We start from the raw sequence: 22320 nt of genomic DNA on the forward strand, positions 1-22320 counted from the left end.
CAGTGCTCTGGCCCCTTAACCCCACGCAGGGAGCAACAGCTGCACCTGTAGCAGCAGGTAAGCACTGAGGCATGCGTACAGTGGAGACTGAAAGGAGGTTTTGTGGGGAGGGTGGCTAGAAAGTGCCTCTGCTCTGCCTGTCTTGGATGAGAGAATTACGGGTGGGCAAAGAGACCTTGGGGCAGAAACTGAATTGGATGTGAGTGGATTGTGTGCCTAACTAGAGGTCTCCTTCCTCCTCCCACACAGAGGGAGGAACCTCTGCTCCTTAGATCTGCAACCAGCCGAGGAGGCCGTAGTCTCTAGTCACTTCGGACTAGTTCTTGTTCTTCGCGGAGGTGGATTTTCTTTCCTGTGTCACTCTTGGGCACCCTTCCCATCCCATGGGCCTGTGGGGGACGTAACATTATGCAGTTCTTCCTGAGGGAAGGTAGGTACTGAGTAACGCCCAGCTCTGGGGTTGCCAGCCTCACATCTGTGGTGAGTTGGGGGCTCTGATGAGTGACCTGCTCTGAGCTACCAGAGAGCCTTCCAAGGTCACTTTCTGGATGTACTCACTTCCTAAAGTACACACGCACTTAAAAACAGCTCAGCTGGTTCCAGTCTGAGAGCTGTGTGTGCCATCTGGCAGGTGTTTGAGAACTAACTTGTCCTCTGGGAGGAGAAGGTGCCATTTCAGCTGCCTTCAGTCCATGTGGGAGCCAAGTCTGTGCTCAGACCAATTTGTAAAAACCTGAGTTGTGTCACAGCCAATGTGTGTCTACACAGAGCTCCTGTTGTGCCTGGGGGCTAATGCTTAGCCCTTGGCAAGTTAAAAACACTTGTAGAATCTAGCAAGGCTGTTGGGTCCATAGAGGGGGAGTTACTGGCGTTAGGGAAGATGAAGAGCCAGGTGCTGGTGAGACCTGCACAGTGCAAGTCAAGGCAAGGAACTGCCCTGTGGAAGAGGGCGGTATGTGAAGAAAAGCTGTTATCTGAGGACACAGCCAGATTTCTTCAGGCTGTCACATGGAGATATTTGGTCTAAGCAGTGGAGTACTAATGGTGACCTTGAGATGCCAGGATGTCCTCTTCATCTCTGAATTCTTCCCTTTTTTCTATACTTTGGTGTCCTTAATCCCAGTCCAAAAAATGATAGGACTGCCTTAATCCACTGAGACTTTCTAGTAAAGGTGTACAGAAAATTTTTTCTTTATTTTGCTAATATGCTCATTGTTCATTTCTATGTTAGAGAATAATATTCTAAGAATTAAAAAGGTACTGTGGCAGATTTAAAGGGGAATGAACAAAATGCTGCCCCAGAGCATTTGTTAATTTCCAGCTATTAAAAAATATCAAAATGGGAATTGAGGATAAACCCTAGAATATGGTTTCAGGCCACTGTCCTTGAGACAGCTGATATACTTGGCCGCTGCACATGAGGCTGGGAGATCATTAACTGTAGCCATGACCTCTACTGATGTCTTAAGAACAAGGGCTGCTTTGAAGGTGCTGTTGCAGGACTTCTCATTTTGCTGGTACCTGTTCAAGTGATCTGTCTCCAGGGCTGCAGCTGTACCCACCCGACTGCACTAGCTGAGGGTAGGGTTAACAGTGAGTGAAAATGGGCCTGGACTGTGGAGCAAAATGACTTGACTTTCCATTTGGAGTTTGGAAAATATGGCAGGAGTCCCAGCTGTTTAATTTCTAGTCACATTTTCTAAGAACATTTGTTCGAAGTCGATGTTACTGATGAGATGTCTGGAGGGCAGGACCAGAATGTGTGAGAGGCATCTAGCAGGAGTAGGAGTCTCCCTGCCCCCAGTACACAACCACACTGACACTTTGGTCCTCTCCCTTGTGTGGAGTTCATCTGCTGCATATTTGTGCAGATAACCAGCTGCCTCCCTGGTTGAACAGGGCTCTTCCAGACTAGGCAGTTGTTGGAGGCATGAGGAGGAAAGGGAAGGGGTACCCTCTGAAGTAGGAATTACAAAGTTTTTTAATGCTGCTGTTGCATTTTATTTACCACTTACTGTCTTTTCTATCATATCGAAGTTCTTAGCGTCTCTTATAGTGCTCATAGCAGTTGCATTTCAGTTGTATTTTCAGTGAAACTTGTTTTACATTGGCATTCAAAATTGACCTTTCACTGCTTCCTGACTGGTTTAAGATTTTTTTTTTTAATGCAAACTGAACCCATGAGGCTTGGATTCTGGTTAAAAACACCGTGTTGCTGCTGACAGTAGTGCCCACTATTGTAACAGCACTGATTCTGCTATAGCCTCCGTGACCATGTAAACTAAGTAAATGTCGTTTTCACCCACAAACTGTTGTTCAGCCCCTTGCCACTGTGGTTCTCTAGTCAGTCTTGTGACCAGTGTTTTAGGTGCATGGGATAAATCAGCTCCACCCCTTAGTCTGTTCAAGAGACAGGGAAGGGCCTGGCCAGGAGGGGGCAGCAGGAGTCAGCATCTGTGTTTCAGAGGCCTGGGACTTGAAATCCTGATATTAGAGGTAGGGGGGAGGGACCTTAGATAGTGTAGTTTTGTGGTTTTCATGCTGTTCTGTGGGGAGCGAGCCTTCAGTCCCATTCAGTATTAGGCTTCCAAGTAAGATGTGATTTGAAGAAAGGTTTCGATGATTAAAATGAAAGTCTGAAATCACTGATTTAATCCAACCTCCTGATTTTTTTAAATTTAATTTTTTATTTTTTACAGTAGGTCCTTGTTGGTTATCTGTTTTAAATATAGCAGTGTGTACATCTGAATCCCAAACTCCCAATCTATCCTCCCCCCCACCCTCCCCCAAGTTCATTCTCTAAGTCTGTGAGACGGTTTTGTAAATAAGTTCATTTGTATCTTTTAGATTCCACATGTATATGATATTTGTCTTTCTCTGACTTACTTCATCTAGTATGATAATCTCCAGGCCCATCTATGTTGCTGCAAATGGCATCATTTCATTCTTTTTAACTAACATTCCATTGTACCACATCTTCTTTATCCACTCATCAGTCGATGGACATTCAGGTTGCTTCCATGTCTTGGCTATTGTAAACAGTGCTGCAACGAACACTGCGGTGCTTGCATCCTTTTGAACCATGTTTTTCTCTGGATATAAGCCCAGGAGTGGGATTGCTAGATCATGTGGTAGCTGTCATTAGTTTAAGGAACCTCCATACTGTTCTCCACAGTGGCTATACCAATGTATATTCCCACCAACAGTATAGGAGGGTTCCGTTTTCTCCACACCCTCTCCATCACTTATTGTTTGTAGATTTTTTGATGATGGCCATTCTGTCCAGTGTGAGGTGATATCTCATTGTAGTTTTGATTTGCATTTCTCTAATAATTAGCCATGTTGAGCATCTTTCCATGTGCCTTTTGGCCATCTGTATGTCTTCTTTGGAGAAATGTCTATTTAGGTTTTCTGCCTATTTTTTGATGGGGTTGTTTGCTTTTTTTTGACATTGAGCTGCATGAGCTGTTTGTATATTTTGGAGACTAATCCCTTGTCAGTCGCACTGTTTGCGAGTATTTTCTCCCATTCTTTGGGTTGTCTTTTTGTTTTCTTTGTGGTTTCCTTTGTTGTGTAAAAGCTTTTGAGTTTAATTAGGTCCCGTTTGTTTTTGTTTTTATTTCCATTACTCTGGGAGACAGACTGAAAAAGATATTGATGCAATTTATGTCATATGTCAGTGTATTCTACCTATGTTTTCCTCTAAGAGTTTTATAGTATCCGGTCTTACATGTAGGTCTTTAATCCATTTTGAGTTTGTGATATTTTGTTGAGAAAACCAAGTTTCAGGGAGCAGCAAAGATTCATCCACAGTTACCAGTGAATAAACGGAAGAATTTGAATAAGAAACATTCTCTCCTGCCCCCTTCCCCTCAGTGCTCTTGGGTTTCCAGAAAGCAGCCTTAGATAAATAGTTACTCTAACCTGGTTCTCTTTGAATTAGCCAAACCAGAAATCTTGGAGAAGAGCTTAGTAGTCATTACCAGAAGGCTTAAACTGTGAGCCCTCCTCTCCCTGGTAACCAAAATCAAAAGGCTTTGATATTGTAATGCAGTATTTTTGTTTTTCTTTTAAACCTTTCATGTACATAAAAAGTGTTAATAGCATGAACTAAGTTCAAGTCATGTCTTAAACTAGTGGGGTGGCAAGGGAAGGGGGGAGCATTTTTGACTAGTGCAAATGGGTTAGTTGTGAGCTATCATCTCAGTGTCCAATTTATATCCGATTTTGTTTGGTATGGTATGGAGGAAAAAAAATCCTGATTTTTATCTGTATAAGTGGAAATAGTCATAGGTTGTCTGCAATCTCTAGTTATGGACAAAACTAGATACTTGAAAAAAGATCAAAAGAGGAATATCCAATACCTGCTTTCAGCCCTTATCCTCCATATATCAGGTGAGAAACACACAAAGGTTATAATCACTAAAATTGTACTATGGTGAGAGCCATAGCACTGAGTTGCAGCTGGGTGTGGCAATCCCAGCACCAGGCTTGCACCTTCTGCATCAGTGACCCCTGAGAAGCCCACACAAGCACAATAATGGAGGCCTTACCTAAGGTCTCAGGCAGCCTAAGCAACGCATGTTTTACATCTGAGTGTACGTGTTACGGACGACTTTTAATATTTAAGATGACACTTGAAGCGAATGTTTGCAGGGAACCTCTGAAGCACTGCCACAAGAGCCAGTTTCAAAACCACTCGTTTAGTGGAAAGAACCTGGGGTTTCTGAGCCCACAAACTTGGGCTGGAATCCAGCCCCGCAGCGCCAGCTGAGTTGCCCGTGGGTGGTGAGGAACTGAGCATGTCCTTATCTAGAGCAGAGCACTGGCCACAAAGAGGGGGTTGACGGAGAGTGCCTAGAAAGCGCTCCCCTTTCCACCGTCCATAAAATGAGGTGACATTTCTGTCTGGCTGCTGGTGGACATTCTGAATGGTCAGAGCCAGACAGGGCTTTTGTCCCACCATGTATTAAAACTAGAAGACGACTGGCCCTGCCCTGGGTCTTCCACCTCACAGAGGTAACATTCTGATCTGAGTTAAAATAAATTGCAAGTTTATCACTACTCAAAGACTTTAAAGTTCATATATGAACTTAAAATATATTTTTTTAATGGATGCAAGTCTGCAGGTGCACTGCTGCTTTAAAATCCTATAAAAGCAATGGGAAAGGGGGCCAAGAGAAAGAAATTGCTTGTTGGGGTTGGGGTGGCATCTAAGAACTCTGAGTCCTGTGGAGACTGATGTGGCCTCACTTTGCTGAACAGGTGATGAGTTTGAGGTTCCTGACTGAAGACTGACCAAGCCATAAGATATGCAGACCAGCCAGCTCTCCAGGCTGAGGAGCAGGGGAGGTAGAGCGAGGTGGGCCTTACCTCTGCACAGCATGGATGTCTAAGGCACGGGCCTGGGCCAGGTTGTGTTCACTACCTGGCAGGCGAGCCCAAGGTTGGAAAAGGAGTGAAGACCTTGCCTTCAGCTCGTCCTCCTTTCATCTCCAATGCCAAAGGAGCCCATGGTGGCTGAACATATTTAAGGCTTCGTCATCCAAAGTAAAACAGATGTGAGTTAATTATAAATGGTTCCCCTACTGTATTTTGCCCATTGGAAAATCAGTCCCTAGAACTAGAGGTTCTTTCAGGTCACCCAGAAGATCCTGGTACTTGCTGGCACATACTCTACTGGGGCGGCTCCCAAGTTTGAAGTCCCTGTCAGCCCTTGGGACCTGACCTGGGTAGCATAATTCTTTCTATTCTTTCATTTGAGTTGATAAACCAGCCAACTGCTGCCTCAGACTTCTGCCCCCGCAACACGTTCTTGGGTGTCCCCAAGGACTATCCATACCTGCTGCCTCTTCTGCCTCTGCAGTTGGCCTTCGAGGCTGCGCCAGACCATCCTTTCCCTGAGCCTATGTTGGCATTGGTGTTCCTGAGGTTCAGTTCTCTGCCCTCCTTCCACACATGCTTCCCTGGAAATTTATAAATCAGGGTACTTAAAATGGAGACACTTTAACAACAGTTCCATATGAGTCTCTGCCAGAAATGCAGCGAAGTCATCCTTCCCCAGGGGCTTGGAGAAACTGCTAAGGCATCAGGTGTGCCCACCTGAGCCAGTGTGCAAGGCCACCTCACATGAACACCCTTCCACCCGCCCTGTGCAGCTCTGAGGCATTAACTTGGGGACTGGTTCTCATGGGCCTGAGGACTGTTTGCCCAGTCGAAAGGAGGGCTGAACCAAAAGGCCTGCAGCACGGGCTTTGCCTTTTGTCCTCTGTGTGCAGGATCTAAAGTGCTAGGATGTCAGCATTTCCTTCCCAGTCAGCCTGGAGCAGGTGTGAACACTGATGTCACTTTGCCATCCTCTCCCCCAAGCCCAGCTAGGAAGTTAACCTCCTCTTTGCAGACTGTAGTTGAATTCCTCCCCCAAACCCCCACCCGCCTTCCCTGGAACTGTCTGTTTAGGAAGCTCAGTCATAGGAAGTTCTGAGCCACACCAGGCAGGAATGAACCACGGCAGCTAAAGCCACTGCACAGGGCTCCTGTGTGCTGTTAGATGGGAGTAGGAAGGGGATAGCGGGGAGGTAGAGGGACAGCGGCAGAGGCCCTTGCCTCTCCTTACCCAGACACTCCGTATCACCCTTGCCCCTCATGTCCTCCACGTAGCCCTGCCCTCCAAAGCCCTCTGGACTTTTGGAGATCACTAACAATGCCTGAAAAGCTGAGGACAACGGCCTGGGTGTCTGAAGTCACCTGGTTACCCCTCATTTCTGGGGACCCTAACTGAGGCCTCAGCCATAGAGTCTTTGCTTCTAACAGCTCTAGATATACCAGGTGACTCATTCGTTTAACAACGAATGAGACCCATGGTTCTGCACAGGCTTCTTTGGTGACTTAGACGCATCCCTACCCCAAGTCCCATGAGAAAACATGGCATTTCTGTGTCTAGCACTGTTTGCCCTCAAGAATGTGTTGTCTGTTAGGGAAGATTGGGCAGATAAATAAAGGACTCTCATTATCCAGAAAGAATTGAGACCTGAAAAGCCCTTTTACAGTTAACCCACTGTAAACGGAGACCAGAGTTTCACACAGTAAATAGTGAAAAAGGCTTGATTGGAACAAGTATTTGTTAGCAAAACGTAGTCGCAGCTATGGGCTAATCCTTAGAAAAAGAATATTTTACATATATTTCCCTCCTAAAGTTACCCGATTGTACAACAGGACATCATTTCATGTTTGATTTCCATCGTGCAATCGACAGGGTTGTTTTTGCAAAAGTTAGTCAAGGGCCTTCACCAGTTTTCCAGAGGGCTTCTCTTAACCCCTTAGCCTTCTGATAGTTAAACTCCCCCCTGTGCAGCTCTTCTCCTCACTTGTTAGTGGACCTCATTCTCAGTCCTCATTTGCCAGGGACTATATTCATTTGATAAGTGGCAGCAGACACTCCATCAGGTGGCAAGGCAACTCTTAGCCCAAGAAGCCAGAGCTGGGTGTCTGCCTAGGCACATGCCTGTGTGTGCATAGCTCTGTGCTGCCCTGACCCGGAGACTGTGGGACCTGTGTTCTAGCCCCTTCATTGATGATTTAGGGTGTAGCCTTGACCACTCTGCTCTGCTTTAATTTCTCCTCTGTGGGGAAGTTTGTCCAGTCAACCCACAAAGCTGTTGAGGATCCAATGAGGAAATCATGTTTTACAAAGTCTAGCTGCCCTGCAGCGTGAGGGGTAGCATCCTGCAAAGCCCATACTTGAACTTATGCTCTGCCTGAGGCCCCCACCTTACCTGCTTTCACACATCGTCCAGAGTTGGAAGCGGCAGGAGCCCTTCTTGTTTCCCAGGCAGCCGTACTGCTCCAAGGCAACAGAACTTCTCTTCTCACCTGTACCTGCTCAGTTGGAGGGAGGAGGGAAACATGTCAGGTCTTTCAGGGGTGATAGGGACTCCCGGCCATCTCCAGCCAAGATGGTCCCCAAGGTGAAATACTTAAGATCCAGCCACTTAAGTGGGTGGAGTGTTACCAGGGACAGGTTCTCTGGCTGGGGTGGGAGCTCTGCCCGGGGCTGCTGGGAGTCTCCGAGAGATGGGCTCCATGGGGTGGCCTCGCTTCCAGGGCAGATGAGGGCTGGGCAAGCAGTCAGCCGTGCTGGCCCCTTCCCTTCGGGGCTCTGCCGCCTTACCTCCATTCTGGTCAGTGTCTGGATGGGCAGTGGTGATCCCTGAACTTCCCAAACACAAATCTCTTGACGTCTGCCCATCCTGAGACAGGAGAGGCACCAGAGGTGACTCCCTGGCCAGTCTGTGGTGTTGCCTCTGTCCCCCTAGGGCAATATTTTGCTATCAGCTTCCCTGCCTGGCTTTCTCTCTAGGCATGCAGAGCCGGCCCTGCACCCCATGGGGAGCAGAGAAGTGGGCTCAGGCAGCAGGTCCAGAAGGTGGAGGAGTTGAACTCCTGCCTGCTAAACCACATGACCATGGCCTTCAGCAGGCAGAACACTTGCCCTCAGAGGGGAATTGCACTCCTCTAGTCTCTGAGTAGGAGCAAACTTTCAAAGGAGCCCTCTGGCACCCTTTCCTCCACGGTGCCGTCAGCCCCACTCTGTACTTCCACAGCCCTATCTGACCTGAGAGTCCCTCCTACTTGCCCTGCCCCCATGCCCAGAGCTCCTCCTGCCTCTCCCCCTCCTTTCCCTTCTGCTCCAAACTCCCCTTGCCTCTGCAAGTCATCCAGGACAGCCTCACACTAAGGCAATGAAAATACACAAGCCAGAAACAGCACAAATGTCCATGAACAGGGCAAGGAATAAACAGTTTGTGAAACATTCATCTACAAGATCTAACACAGCAATGAATGAATAAACTAGTTACACATACAAACACAGATGAATCTCACATAATACTGAATAGAAAAAAGAACAAAATTATGTGCTGTATGATTCCATTCTTTAAAAGTTCAAAACCAGGCAAAAGTATTATTTCAGGTGCCAAGGTATGGTAACTACGAAAGCCAGGGCCCTGGACATCTCTAGGGGTTGGAGCGAGCAGGTTGGGGAGGGTAAGTGGGCTTCCAGAGTGCTGGAGATGATTTAGGTACTGATCAGAGTGGTGGGTTTCATGAATGCTCATCTGATAACTCATCAGCCTCTACAGATTTATTTAAAAATTTTTTTAACATCTTTATTGGAGTATAAACTACAGATTTTTAATGTACTTTTCTATGTATATGTTATTTCACAAAGTTCAAAAAACAAAAAACCCAGCCCCTCCACCTTGGGCTTCTCAGGGCATCAGCCCCTTGGTGTGCATACCTCTCATGCAATTGATTGGCCTCAGTGGGGAATATCTAGTGGGGAGCTGTCAAGGCCTGAGAAGAAAGGGGTTGGCCCAACTACTCAGGTGGCCCTGGGTCAGTGAATGGGGGCCACCTTCATTCCTTCTCTAGGGGGGTGGTCCTGCCCGTAGTGCTGTCCCTTCCTTGCCCCAGCCTCACTGCATTCCCAGGGAAGTTTGTGTTGATCTGGAGCACTGGCTTCCTGGCTTGGTCAGGCTGGCCTTGAATGGGCCTTAACTGACCTAGGTCTGCTTCTCATGAACGGGATCTGCTATGATGAGTTGCCCCAGCGCCCTAGCTTTAACTTATATTGGGTAGGATGCTCTTGGTTTCCACTGTTTGTTTATATAATGTGGTCATCTGCCCACTTACCTAGAGTTGGTGGGGGGACATTACAGAGACCCCATGGCTGGGAACCTTTGATTATATACAGGGATACCAGTCAAATAACAAAATATGAATTCCTACTTCATGTCAGGCACCTCAGTAGGCAGAGAAAGCCAGAATCCTGTGCTCATGGAGAAGACTGTCGACAAAAGACAGGTAAGTGTGATGAATGCTGCAGAGCAGTCTGGGGATCTGTGGGAACTTGCAGCAAGTCAGCAGAGGGGTTCCTAGGGAAGTAATGTATAAACTAAGGCCTGAGGAATGAAGAGGGAAAGAGACAAGAAGCTAATTCATTGAGCATGTACTGTGTGCTAAGCCACTTTCATCATTTCATTTAGTCTGGACAACAACCCTTTGTATTATTATTCCCGTTTTACAGATGAAGAAACTGAGGCTCAGAAAGGTGAAGAGCCCTATCCAAGGTCACTCAGCTAACATGTGGCAGAATGAGGACTTGAACTCTAGTCTGCATGATTCAAAAGCCAGGCAGTGAGGAGGCTGCTGTCAGTCATGGCAAGAAGTGGTGGTGGCATCATTGGATACAGAGGTAGATGTGCAGGCCCAAGAGGGACCCTGAAGAGAGAACTAACAGGACTCAGTGAGCACTGCTGAGGCAAAGGAGGAGGAGGAACCAGACTCCAGGTTTCTGCCTGGATCAACTGGATGGACAGTGACCCATCCAGTTGGATCATTTATTAAGATGGAGAATGGAGAGGAGTAGGTTTAGGGGGAAAAATCATCTAAATTTGATATTCTACTTCAGTTAAAAAAAAAAAAAGATTGGTTGATTAAATGAAAATAAAACAGGGATAATTCCATTCTAGAAACTCCCTCTCTTCATGCTTCCTCCATCCCAGTGTTTTCTACACTCATTTGTTGCCCCTTCCTTCTAGTTTTCTAAAGCACCCCAATTCTTTTCTGATCCGTGGGCCCTCTAATAACCAAACCCCAAGCAGATCAGAACTGGGAGGACCACCAAGAGAACGCTGTCCTTGGCCACACCATCTGCTCCCTCAGCAGTGGCCCTCTGGCCACCCCATGCTTTGTCCGGGTCTCCTGACGCTCCCTCCTCTGCAGAGGCTCTCTGCCAGGGGAGGAGCTGTTCCTATGCCTGAGCTCCTCGGGGTGGAGTTCCCCCCGACCCCCGCATCCTCCTAGTACCTAGAACATCTGGTGTGTGCACAGCCTCTGCAGTCACACGGGGCCCCACACTCAGAAGGACCTTGCCCTTGGTTTAATGCACTTCTGTTGCAGTTTTGAAATTCCTACTATATTTAACAAGAGGCCCCATATTTTCATTTTGGACTGGGCCCTGCAAATTCTGTAGCTGGTCCTGTCCATGTGTCTGCATTGTAATGATGCAAGACACTGAGTGGTAGCCTTTCCCATCTGTGGGGATGAACTTCTTTTCCAGCTAGGAAGACCCACTGTTTTAAATCAGAGGGAAATAAAGCAAAAAAGAGCTCACTTCCTTTGTTTCTATGAAATACAGTTTTATGTGCAGTTTTATGTTTCTTCATGGGTAATAACTTAGGAGGGAACCTTGGGAACAGAATACAAAAGTAACAAATTATGGGCCATTAACTGTGGTTAATTGTTTCTTTATAGCTTAGAGTGGAGGCACGTTTGGGTTGCTTTGGCACTCACAGTTACAGGTAGGGAAAGGTGGTCTACTTAAATATAACCTAGGGGGACTTCCCTGGTGGTCCAGTGGTTAAGAATCTGCCTTCCAATGCAGGGGACATAGGTTCGATCCCTGGTCGGGGAACTATTATCCCACATGCTGCGGGGCAACTAAGCCCGTGTGCCGCAACTACTGAGCACGTGAGCCACAACTAGAGAGGCCCATGAGCCACAACTATAGAGCCTGTGTGCCACAACTAGAGAAAAGCCTGCACGCTGCAACTAAGACCCAACACAGCCAAAAATAAATACATAAATAAATAAAACCTAGGGCCCCTCAGGAGGTGGAGGGAGAGGCAGCTGAGTGATGACCCCAGCCTTGCTTCCGAAGCCAAAACTGCCATCAAGGCCTCACCTCCAGTTAAAGTATTTCTCTCACAAGCCTCATTACTGAGCAACTATGGACCCCTTACCTGAGATCCTCTCAGCTCTGCAGGTGTGGAGGTGGTCTACGTGCTGTCTGGGCATCCTGCTGCAGCAGCCTTTGGGGTGTAACTCATACTTGTCCCCAGTTGGTTGGTGTCATCTGCCACTCAGGCTCCAAACAGCTGCAGAAGATCCTTGCTCACTTTAGTAAACACCTGTTTTAAAAAAAAAATTGAACTCAAAAAATGTTTGGACTCCTTGCTAAAGAAAGGTGCAGAAATGCTCCGCCAGCTATCATCATAGGCTTTCCCGTCCTAACAAGCTAATGGATGAAGCACTCAGACCACTGAGTGAGAAGTCCTCCAGTGTCGTTCACCTACAGTAGTACCACCAAAGACTGGACAAGCACAGCACACAGAAAATAAAATCCACCCCCAATTCCTTTTCTCGGAGACATAGCCCATATCAATCCAAACTGACTGTTGAAGGCTTTTTGGAATGTACTAGGTCATCCCATTTACACTGTTGAGCTGATCATATAATTCAGCTGTCCTGCCCTGGAAGCTTGGCTGACCTCCTTTGATTCACAAAATACAACCCAGATTCCTTGGTCTGACTGACATCAGCTGGCCTCCCAGGTACATTCAGCTATTCTTGACCCCATGGACTTTCTCCCCTTAACTCTTCTCATCTGTTTCCTCTCCCTCAACTTTCTATTATTGAGTGCCTGTCCTTGCTTGGTCTGGGGGACACAAAAGGAGGAAAACAGGCACAGTCCCTAGCCTGGGCTTTCAGTCTAGTGAATCCATGAATTATGCAAACCTTCATGGCAAACGGTGAGGAGGACTGTGAAGGAAGGTGGTGGGGCTCTGAGCGCCCCCATCAGGGGTTTGGTCTAGTTTGGGCATCAGGAAAGGTTTCCTTGAGCAGTGTGATTTCTGTGGAAAGAGAGAGGTGGTAACTAGGCACCAACCAGGGTGCAGGGGAGGCTGTGAGGAGGGCACACTCAAGGCCAGGTTGGCAGGGCAGTGGTCCTGGAAGCAAGGCCCTTTAGAGGGAAGCATTGAAAGGCCAGTGGGGCTGGCGTGCAGGGGGCACAGGGGGATGTGAGCTCGGGTCAGATAAGCTGAGCCTGAGGCTGAAGAGTGAGGTCTTTGTCCCCAGAGCCGCGGGAAGCCTCTGAAGGATTTTCAGTAGGGGGAACACTAGAGCTGTATTTTTAAGAGCCTTGTGGAGGAGGTACAGGGCCATCGTGCTCTGGGTGAGAAGGGGGCAGCAGTGCAATAAATAAAAGTGTCTGGGCTGCAGAGAGGGGAGAAGCACACAGGAAGGACAACAGTGTCACCTGCTGAGGGTGTGTGTGTCCCGGGGAAGTCGGGGGGTTAGTTCTGAAGAAGGCTCTCCAAATGTCGTGCTCAGAGGGAAGTGTGGGCTGGGGTTGGACGTGTGAGAGTCGAGGCAGAGCGATAGAACGGAAGCAGTGGATGGGAAGGAGCTCCGCCCGAGAGAGAACAGGCGGCCAAGGACTGAGCTAAAGGCCAGGGAGAAGAAATGAGCTGCCAAAGGGGGCAGGAAGGAAAAGAAAAAGGAAAACGAAGGCAATATGGTGCCAAACAATAGGGGAGAAAGTATTTCAGGAAGCACCAGCCCTGAAGGATAAATAAAAGCCAGCCCCACAGAGAGAAGGGGAAAAGAAGGGCAGAGAGAAGAAGGTCACAATCCAGAAGGCAGAGCGCCCTGAGTTCTGGGAGCTGGAGCTCGGATGTAGGCAGAACTGGAAGGGGGAGAGGAGGCGTGAAGGCAGGTGGATCAAGAGGGGCCTCAGTAAGGAGTTTGGACACAATCCTGAGGGTCAGCGGAGAGTTTGGTTTTGCCTGTCTTTTTAATTAGAAACAAAATGCATGCTCCTTGTAAATAAAACAAGACGACCACCCACCACCAAAACAAACTCTAGCAACAAAGAAATGTATATGTTAACAAGTGAAAGTTCCTCTGCCAAATCCCCCCTCCTCAGCTAGCACTTTGGTGTTATCATTCCAGACCTCTTCCTGCCACTCACAAACTTCATTAGTTTTGTGAAAACAGGATTATGCTGCCTATAATTTCTGTAACTTCCCTTACTGAATTAGCAGTAATCTTGAGTTTCCTTCTGGGTGGTTACACGCAGATGTGCCCACCGGTTTGAATGGCTGTACAGTCCTCCACAGCCCAGATATACTTGTATCCTAGGATGCTGATTTATTTTCTTGAACCTAAAATGGCTACTGAGGTGCCTAAGGAGAGGAGTATTCCCTAGGGGCACTAAGTCCCAGTCTGGTTCTGCCATTAAGTACCTGGCTCTGGGGAGGACACGGCCCCTACTGGGCCTCAGTTTCCTCATCCACTGTGTGCCAGGCACTATTATCTCATAAAACACGAGTGTTAATATTTCTCATCGATGAAGGGCTTTAGGTAGAGGAATGTAATGATCAGATTTGTGCTTCAGAAAGATCACTCGGGCTGCAGTATGAAAAATTACTTCTCTTTCCTCTCATCCATATTTTTAAAAAAATCTTACCACTCTTTCAAGGCCTAGTTCAAATTTTCCCTCTTTCAGAAGTTTCCTCTCCATCATGCCCTACCTCTTAATTGGAATTCTCCTCTACCTGGTTCTCCCCCTAAAACATAAAACCCCTTGAAATTGAGAATCATATTTTTCATCCTCACATGCTCCACAGGAATAGGTCTATATGAGGACTTAATAAATCTTTGCAGAATTGTCCATGCACTAAAAAAATCATTTTGGTGAGACAAAAGAAGGAATAAATGAGCCACACAATACTTGTTTGGGACTCAAGCCTTCGTTTGATAAGGAGTTTATCCACAAGCCTCAAGATGTGTATGATTAAGCACTGCAGGAGGTATTTTCCTGGCTCTGAAAGGTTCTGACCTGCCCCACCTGGAGTGCTGACGTTGAATAAGACTGTCTGGGAAAGAGGCACTAAGGCCAGCCTGGTTTATTGTCACAGGGCTTTAATAATATCCTGCAACTCTGAAGCCTAAGAGCTTCCTTTTCACCTTGCACAATACATTGAGAGCTTTGCCTTCACTGGACTATTGCTATATAGGGATGAGTGACAGTGACTTGCTTTTTCTTTTCTTTTGTGAGTTTTGCCCATTAAATACAGTTTTCTTAGATCCATGCAGTTTAGAATTATGGAAATAAAAAGCTTATATTGAACACCTATTCTGTGCTTGAAGATCAGTTCTTCTGTTTCATAATTTAAAATAACTCAGTATAAAAACAGAAATAAACAAAAAGGACCTAATCAAACTTACAAGCTTTTGCACACCAAAGGAAACCATAAACAAAACGAAAAGACAACCCAAAGAATGGAAGAAAATATTTGCAAATGAAGCGACCAACAAGGGATTAATCTCCAAAATATACAAACAGCTCATGCAGCTCAATATCAAAAAAAACAAACAACCCAATCAAAGAATGGGCAGAAGATCTAAATAGACATTTCTCCAAAGAAGACATACAGATGGCCAAGAGGCACATGAAAAGATGCTCAACATCGCTAATTATTAGAGAAATGCACATCAAAACTACAATGAGGTACCACCTCACACTGGTCAGAATGGCCATGATTAAAAAGTCTACAAATAAGAAATGCTGGAGAGGGTGTAGAGAAAAGGGAACTCTCTTACACTGTTGGTGGGAATGTAAACTGGTACAGCCACTCTGGAGAACAGTATGCCAGTTCCTTAAAAAATTGAAAATAGAGTTGCCATATGATCTAGCAATCCCACTCCTGGGCATATATCTGGAGAAAAACGTAATTCGAAAAGATACATGCACCCCAATGTTCATTGCAGCACTATTTACAATAACCAATACATGGAAGCAACCTAAATGTCCATCAACAGAGGAATGGATAAAGAAGATGTACATATATACAATGGAATATTACTCAGCCATAAGAAAGAGTGAAATGCCATTTGCAGCAACATGGATGGACCTAGAGATTACCATACTAAGTGAAGTCAGAGAAAGACAAATATCCTATGATATCACTTATATGTGGGATCTAAAAAAATGATACAAATGAACTTATTTACAAAACAGAAACAGATTCACAGACTTTGAAAACAAACTTATGGTTACCAAAGGGGAAAGATGGGGAGAAGAATAAATTAGGAGTTTGGGATTAACATATACACACTACTATATGTAAAATAATCAACAAGGACCTATTGTATAGCACAGGGAACTCTACTCAATGTGTAATAACCTATATGGGAAAAGAATCTGAAAAAGAATGGATATATGCATATGCATAGCTGAATCACTTTGTACACCTGAAAATAACACATTGTAAATCAGCTATACTCTAAGATAAAATAAAAAGTAAATTTAAAAAATAACATAGATAAAAAGTCATTTACACAAAATATCTTATCATCTAAGGAAAGGCTGGAAATTTTCTGTGACTTCTATAGAGTCTATAACCAAGAACAGTAAGCCTAAGTAATCCAGAGATTTCTGGATTTAATTTAAAAAAGAATTTCACTGGGTATAAGTTAAAAATTATTCTGAAAACAGGTACCTGTCTCCGGGAGTGTGGTGGGGTCAGGGATTCACTGAGAAGGACCACGAGAAAAACTCTGGAGTGATAGTCATATTTTACAATTCTATATGGGATACACACGTGAACATATTTGTCAAAATTCACCAAATGGTGTACTTACAACTTGTCTACTTTACATGAATTTTTTAAATGAAAGCAGCCCTTGTCTTCTAGAGAGCTCATTTTCCTGAGAGGACTTATTTTTTTTTAAGACAATTTTTTTAGAGAAGTTTTTTTTTGTTTTTAATTAATTAATTAATTTATTTATTTATTTTTGGCTGCATTGGGTCTTCGTTGCTGCGTGCAGGCTTTCTCTAGTTGCAGTGAGCGAGGGTGACTTCGTTGCAGTGCACGGGCTTCTCATTGCGGTGGCTTCTCTTGTTGTGGAGCACAGGCTCTAGGTGCGTGGGCTTCAGTAGTTGTGACGCGTTGGCTCAGTAGTTGCAGTGCGCAGGCTCCAGGGCGCGCGGGCTCAGTAGTTGTGGCTCGTGGGCTCTAGAGCACAGGCTCAATAGTTGTGGCATACAGGTTTAGCTGCTCTGCAGCCTGTGGGATCTTCCTGGACCAGGGATCGAACCCACATCCCCTGCATTGACAGGCGGATTCTTAACCACTGCGCCACCAGGGAAGTCCCTAGAGCAGTTTTAGGTTCACAGCAAAATTGAGAAGAACTGACAGAGATTTCCCATATATTCCCTACACCCACATATGCTCAGCCTGCCCCATTATCAACATCACTCACTAGAGTAGTTCATTTGTTATAACTGATGAACCTACATTGACATATCATAATTGCCCAAAGTCTATGGTTTACACTAGGGTTTACTTTTGGTTTTGTATATTCTATGGGTTTGGGCAAATATATAATGACACACCAGGGTTGTAGTATCATACAGAACAGTTTCACCGCACTAAAAATCCTCTGTGCTCTGCCTATTCATCCTTCCCTCCCCTCTAACCTCTGGCAACCACTAATCTTTTTACTATCTCCATAGCTTTGCGTTTTCCAGAATGTCATACTGTTGGAATCATACAGTATGCAGCCTTTTCAGATTGGGTCCTTTCACTTAGTAATATGCATTTAAGGTTCCTTCATTTTTATTTCATGGCTTGAAATGCATTTCTTTTTAGTGCTGAAAAATAATCCATTGTCTGTAGGTACTACAGTTCATTTATCCATTCATCTAATGAAGGGCATCTTGGTTGCTTCCAAGTTTTGGCAATTATGAATAAAGCTGCTATAAACATCCATGTGCAGGTTTTTATGTGGACATAGTTTTCGACTCCTTTGGGTAACCATATATGAAGTTTACCTGGAAAAAAAAAAACAACCCTCTACACAAACATTAAATTCTAGTTAAATGTATGCATGCTGAAGCATTAAGGAGTGTAGTGTATTTATGTCTGCAACTTACTTTGAAATGCATAAAAAAATCATTTATGGATGGATAGAGGGATGGATAGGTAGACAGATATATGATAAAGCAATATAGTAAAATGTAAATTGTAAAATCTAGATGATGAGTATATTTGTTTTTACCATAAAATTCTTTCAACTCTCTTGTATGTTTGAAATTTTTCATTAAAAAATGTTGGAAAAAATTATTCTGAAGCATATGTCTTACTCTCATATTAGATGCATCTCAGAAAGTCAACCAGTACCTACAGTCATTTGGCTGTACCCAGCAGCTCTAAACTATAACTAAAGACACACTAATAAGGCAAAAGAGTGCCAAGTCAAGGTCCTTAAGGCAGTCCTGCCTCTGGAAAGGACAGTGATGTGAACTGGTGTGAGACAGCTGAGGTTACTAAGTCACTAACCAAGGTGCTTCCTGTACAGTCATAGGGGTGACCTGGGAGCTGAGAGATGAAACAAAAACTAATTCTAGCAGCAACTTATGATGATAATTATGCTAAGAGGGTGGATAATGATCAGTCAGCCCCTGCCATGCTCATGTGTCCTATTGTTAACATCTACCTGCTTGTTGGAATATAGCCTCCACTACAGAGAGGACCAGGGCCAAGAGGCAGAGAAGTCCTCATCTCCAAACTTATTGGACCTGGAAAATGTAGGGGAGGCAGGGGTAGAACTGTGGAAAATGAGAAAGATACTAAGGAATCTGTGTAATAAATAGCTAACATGAACCCCATTCTAAACTTGGATATTACATTTCTCTTCTAGCAACATGCTAAAAAGGCAGCAAAGGAAGGTGGGTCAGAGCAGCAGTTCCCAAAGTATAGTATGGGGTACTCTAGGGTCTCTGAGACTTTCAGAGAATCATGAGGTCAAAACTATTTTTATAAGTTTCATTTGTCTTTTCACTTGCCTTCTCCTGTAAGTGTACAGTAGAGTTTCCAAAGGCTGTATAACATGATATTTTAACACATTAAATGCAGAAGCAGGTTTGAGAATCCAGCTGTCTTTTTTCCAGCTGTCTTATTTTAGTCAGATGTTAAAGAAATTTTCAAAAATGTAAAACAATGCCACTCCTCTAATTTTTTGTTTTAGAAAATAGTTATTTTTCATAAAGACATTATATATGTTAATGTGTAGTAAGTTTTTTATTTTTTATTTTAAAATGAGTTAATACTTTAAAGTTTCACAATTTCAATTTCTAATATAAAATTTGATAGATACAACTCACATAAACAAAGGTTCTTTGGAGGTCCTTTTATTTAAAGTTTTACTGATGTATAATTTACATACAGTACACAAATCTTAAACATTCAGCTCAATTCATTTTTACATATGTATACGCCATGTAACCTCCACCACATTCAATTTATAGGCCATTTCCATCATCATGGAAGGACTCACCAATCCATCAGAGGTCACCATTATTCTGATTTCTGTCATCATAGATTAGTTTTGCTTGTTCTTAACTTCATATGAATGGAATCATAATATGTATACTGTTGTGGCTGGCTTTTTTCTCTCAGCATAGTGTTCTTGAGATTCATACATGTCATTCTGTGTATTAATAGTCTGTTCATTTTTATTATTGCCAGTAATATTCCATTGTACAATTATATCACATACTGTTTTCTTTTTCTGTTGACAGACATATGGATTTTGTCCAGTTTTTGACTATTATGAATAAAGCTGCTATGAACATTCTTGTACAAGTCTTTGGTGGCCATATGAATTAATTTTTCATGAGCATATGCCTGGATGTGGAATTGTTGGGTTCCACAGTAGGTCTATGTTTGGCTATATTAGAAGCTGCCAAATCATAATGGATGAGAATTCCAGTTACTCCACATCCTCAGCAACACTTGATAATGAAAGTTTAAAAAATTTTTATCCATTCTGCTAAATGTGTTATTATGGTTTTAATTTGCATTTCTTTGATATTATTCTGAGTTCCTTTTAATATGTTAATCGGTCATTTGAATATCCTCTTTCATGAAATGCTTGTTCAAATTTTTTGTTCATTTTAAAAAGACAAATACTATATCACTTATATGTGGAATCCAAAAAATGATACAAATGAACTTATTTACAAAACAGAAATAGACTTGCAGACATAGAAAACAAACTTATGGTTACCAAAGGGGATAGCAAGGGGTGGGGAGAGATAAATTAGGAGTTTGGGATTAACAGATACACATTACTATATATAAAATAGATGAACAACAAGGACCTACTATACAGCATAGGGAAGTATAATCACTATCTTAAAATAACCTACAATGGGAAAGAACCTAAAAAAGGATATATGTGTGTATATGTATATATGTATGTACATACACACACACACACACACAGATAACTGAATCACTTTGCTGTATACCTGAAATTAATACAACAATGTAAATTAACTATACTTCAATTTTAAAAAAAGTTTAAAAAAAAACCCTCTACCTCAAACCCTAAAGAAAAAAGAAGATGAATAGGAAAAAAAATTATCTTTTGCTTATTGATTTGTAGAAGTTCTTTGTATATTCTGTATATGAGTTCTTTATCATTCTATAGCTGGCCTATTTACTTTCTTAATGATGTGTTTTGATGATCAGATGTTCTAACTTAAGTCAGATTTATCAATCTTTCTTACTTGGTTTAGTGTATTTTGTGATCTGATTAAAAACTTTATTTACCACAATACCAGGAAAATATTCTCCTATGCTTTTATTTGGAAGTTTGATTGTTTTAGCTTTTGATTTTAGGTCTATGATATACTTAACAAATTTTTGGGTTTGAGTTAAGGGTCAGGCTTTACTTTTCTCCATACACACAATTAGTTGTTCCAAAATCATTCCCCCATGTAATTACAGTGGCACCTTTGATGTAAATCAAGAAAACATACATCTGTGGGTCTATTTACAGATTCTTTGTTCTGTTCCAGTGGTATATTTATCTATCCTTGCTCCAAAAGTACTCTGTGTTAATTACAGTAGTTTTGTAGTAAATGTTGAAATACGCTGGTTAAGTCTTCCAACTTTGAGAAACAGTAATTTTTTTATTAAAAATTTTTTTATCAAGATTTCTTAGATATTCTGGGTCCTTTGTATGTCCATATACATTTTGGCTCAGTCATTTTTTCAGAATATAAAGGGGTCCTGAGACCAAAAACTCTGAGAGCTGCTAACTGAAAGTATGGGCTCAAATGCTGGAAGCCCAGGATCAAATCTCAGTTTTTGCCATCTATTAGTTGTGGGAACTTGGCAAAGAATTTAATTTTTCCATATCTCTGTTTCCTCATCTGTAAGTTGGGACAACAATAGTGTCTATACTATAGGGTTGTGTCCATCAAATGTTAAACATGTGAATGTTTTTGTGTTTGTTAAAATAAATGGGGCAGGAACACTGAATTTTTTTTTTAAAAGAAGAGTATGAAGTCAAAGAAAAACAAAACCTAAAGAATCAGAAGGAAATATGTAACCTTTTGACAGTCTCAGGGTACTTAGTTAGAATCCAGTTGTATCAGCTTCATATAAAAATAAAAATATACAACACAACTGTACAAAATCTATGGGATGCAGCAAAAGCAGTTCTTAGAGGTAAGTTCATAGTGATACAGGCCTTCCTCAAAAAAACCAAGAAAAATCTCAAATAAACAACCTAACCTACCACCTAAAAGAATTAGAAAAAGAAGAACAAACAAAACCTAAAGTCAGCAGAAGAAAGGAAATAATAAAGATCAGAGAGGAAATAAATAAAAAAGATTAAAAAGCAACAGAAAAATCAATAAAACCAAGATCTGGTTCTTCGAAAGGGTAAACAAAATTGACAAACCTCTGGGCAGGCTCACCAAGAAGAAAAGAGAGGACCCAAATAAAATAAGAAATGAAAGAGGAGAAATAATAAAGAATACCATAGACATAAAAAAAAACCATAAGAGAATACTATGAACAATTATATGCCAACAAATTGGACAACCTAGAAGACATGGACAAGTTTCTAGACACATACAGCCCACCAAAACTGAATCAAGAAGAAACAGAAAATTTGAACAGACTGATCACTAGAAGTGAAATAGAATCTGTAATTTAAAAAAACAAAAACAAAAAAACAAACTCCCTACAAACAAAAGTCCAGGACCAGATGGCTTCACTGGGGAATTCTTCCAAACATACAAATAAGACTTATACTGATCCTTCTCAAACTCTTCCAAAAGACTGAAGAGGAGGGAATACTCCCAAAGTCATTCTATGAAGCGACTATCACCCTGATACCAAAACCAGACAAATACCAAAAAAGAAAATTACAGGCCAATCAGCAAATCTGTATCTGTATTGATGACTATATTAACCTATTATCTATGAATATATTGATCTATAGCTACATACCGATATCTATATCTATATTTGATAAATATAGATGCAAAAATTCTCAACAAAATATTAGTAAACGAAATCTAACAACACATGAAAAAGGATCATACACCACAATCAAGTTGGATTCATCCCAGGGTCACAAGGATGGTAAAATATACACAAATCAATGTGA

At 43.0% G+C, this 22320-nt stretch overlaps 1 protein-coding gene across 8 annotated transcripts in view; it reads right to left on the reverse strand.

Annotated features, from left to right (window-relative positions):
• Positions 1–22320, reverse strand: part of LOC309639724 (uncharacterized protein) — a 177775-nt gene that overhangs the window by 26822 nt on the left and 128633 nt on the right. For 7 of the 8 annotated variants that reach the window (XR_014251812.1, XR_014251813.1, XR_014251814.1 and 4 more), the window contains 3 exons: positions 11805–11972; positions 7776–7878; positions 5843–5966 (listed from right to left, as the gene is read on the reverse strand). Coding sequence is in view for 1 of the 8 variants with exons in the window: in XM_082417319.1 (XP_082273445.1) it covers positions 5843–5966; positions 7776–7878; positions 11805–11859 (282 nt within the window). In the remaining 7 variants the exon portion in view is untranslated. Of the gene's footprint in view, positions 1–437; positions 3643–5842; positions 5967–7775; positions 7879–11804; positions 11973–22320 lie in introns of those variants that run through there. The other variant, XR_014251818.1, reaches the window with a different exon arrangement.

This window comes from Balaenoptera physalus (genome assembly GCF_965194825.1).
Source record: "Balaenoptera physalus genome assembly, chromosome: 12".
In the NCBI taxonomy this organism is placed as follows: domain Eukaryota; kingdom Metazoa; phylum Chordata; class Mammalia; order Artiodactyla; family Balaenopteridae; genus Balaenoptera; species Balaenoptera physalus.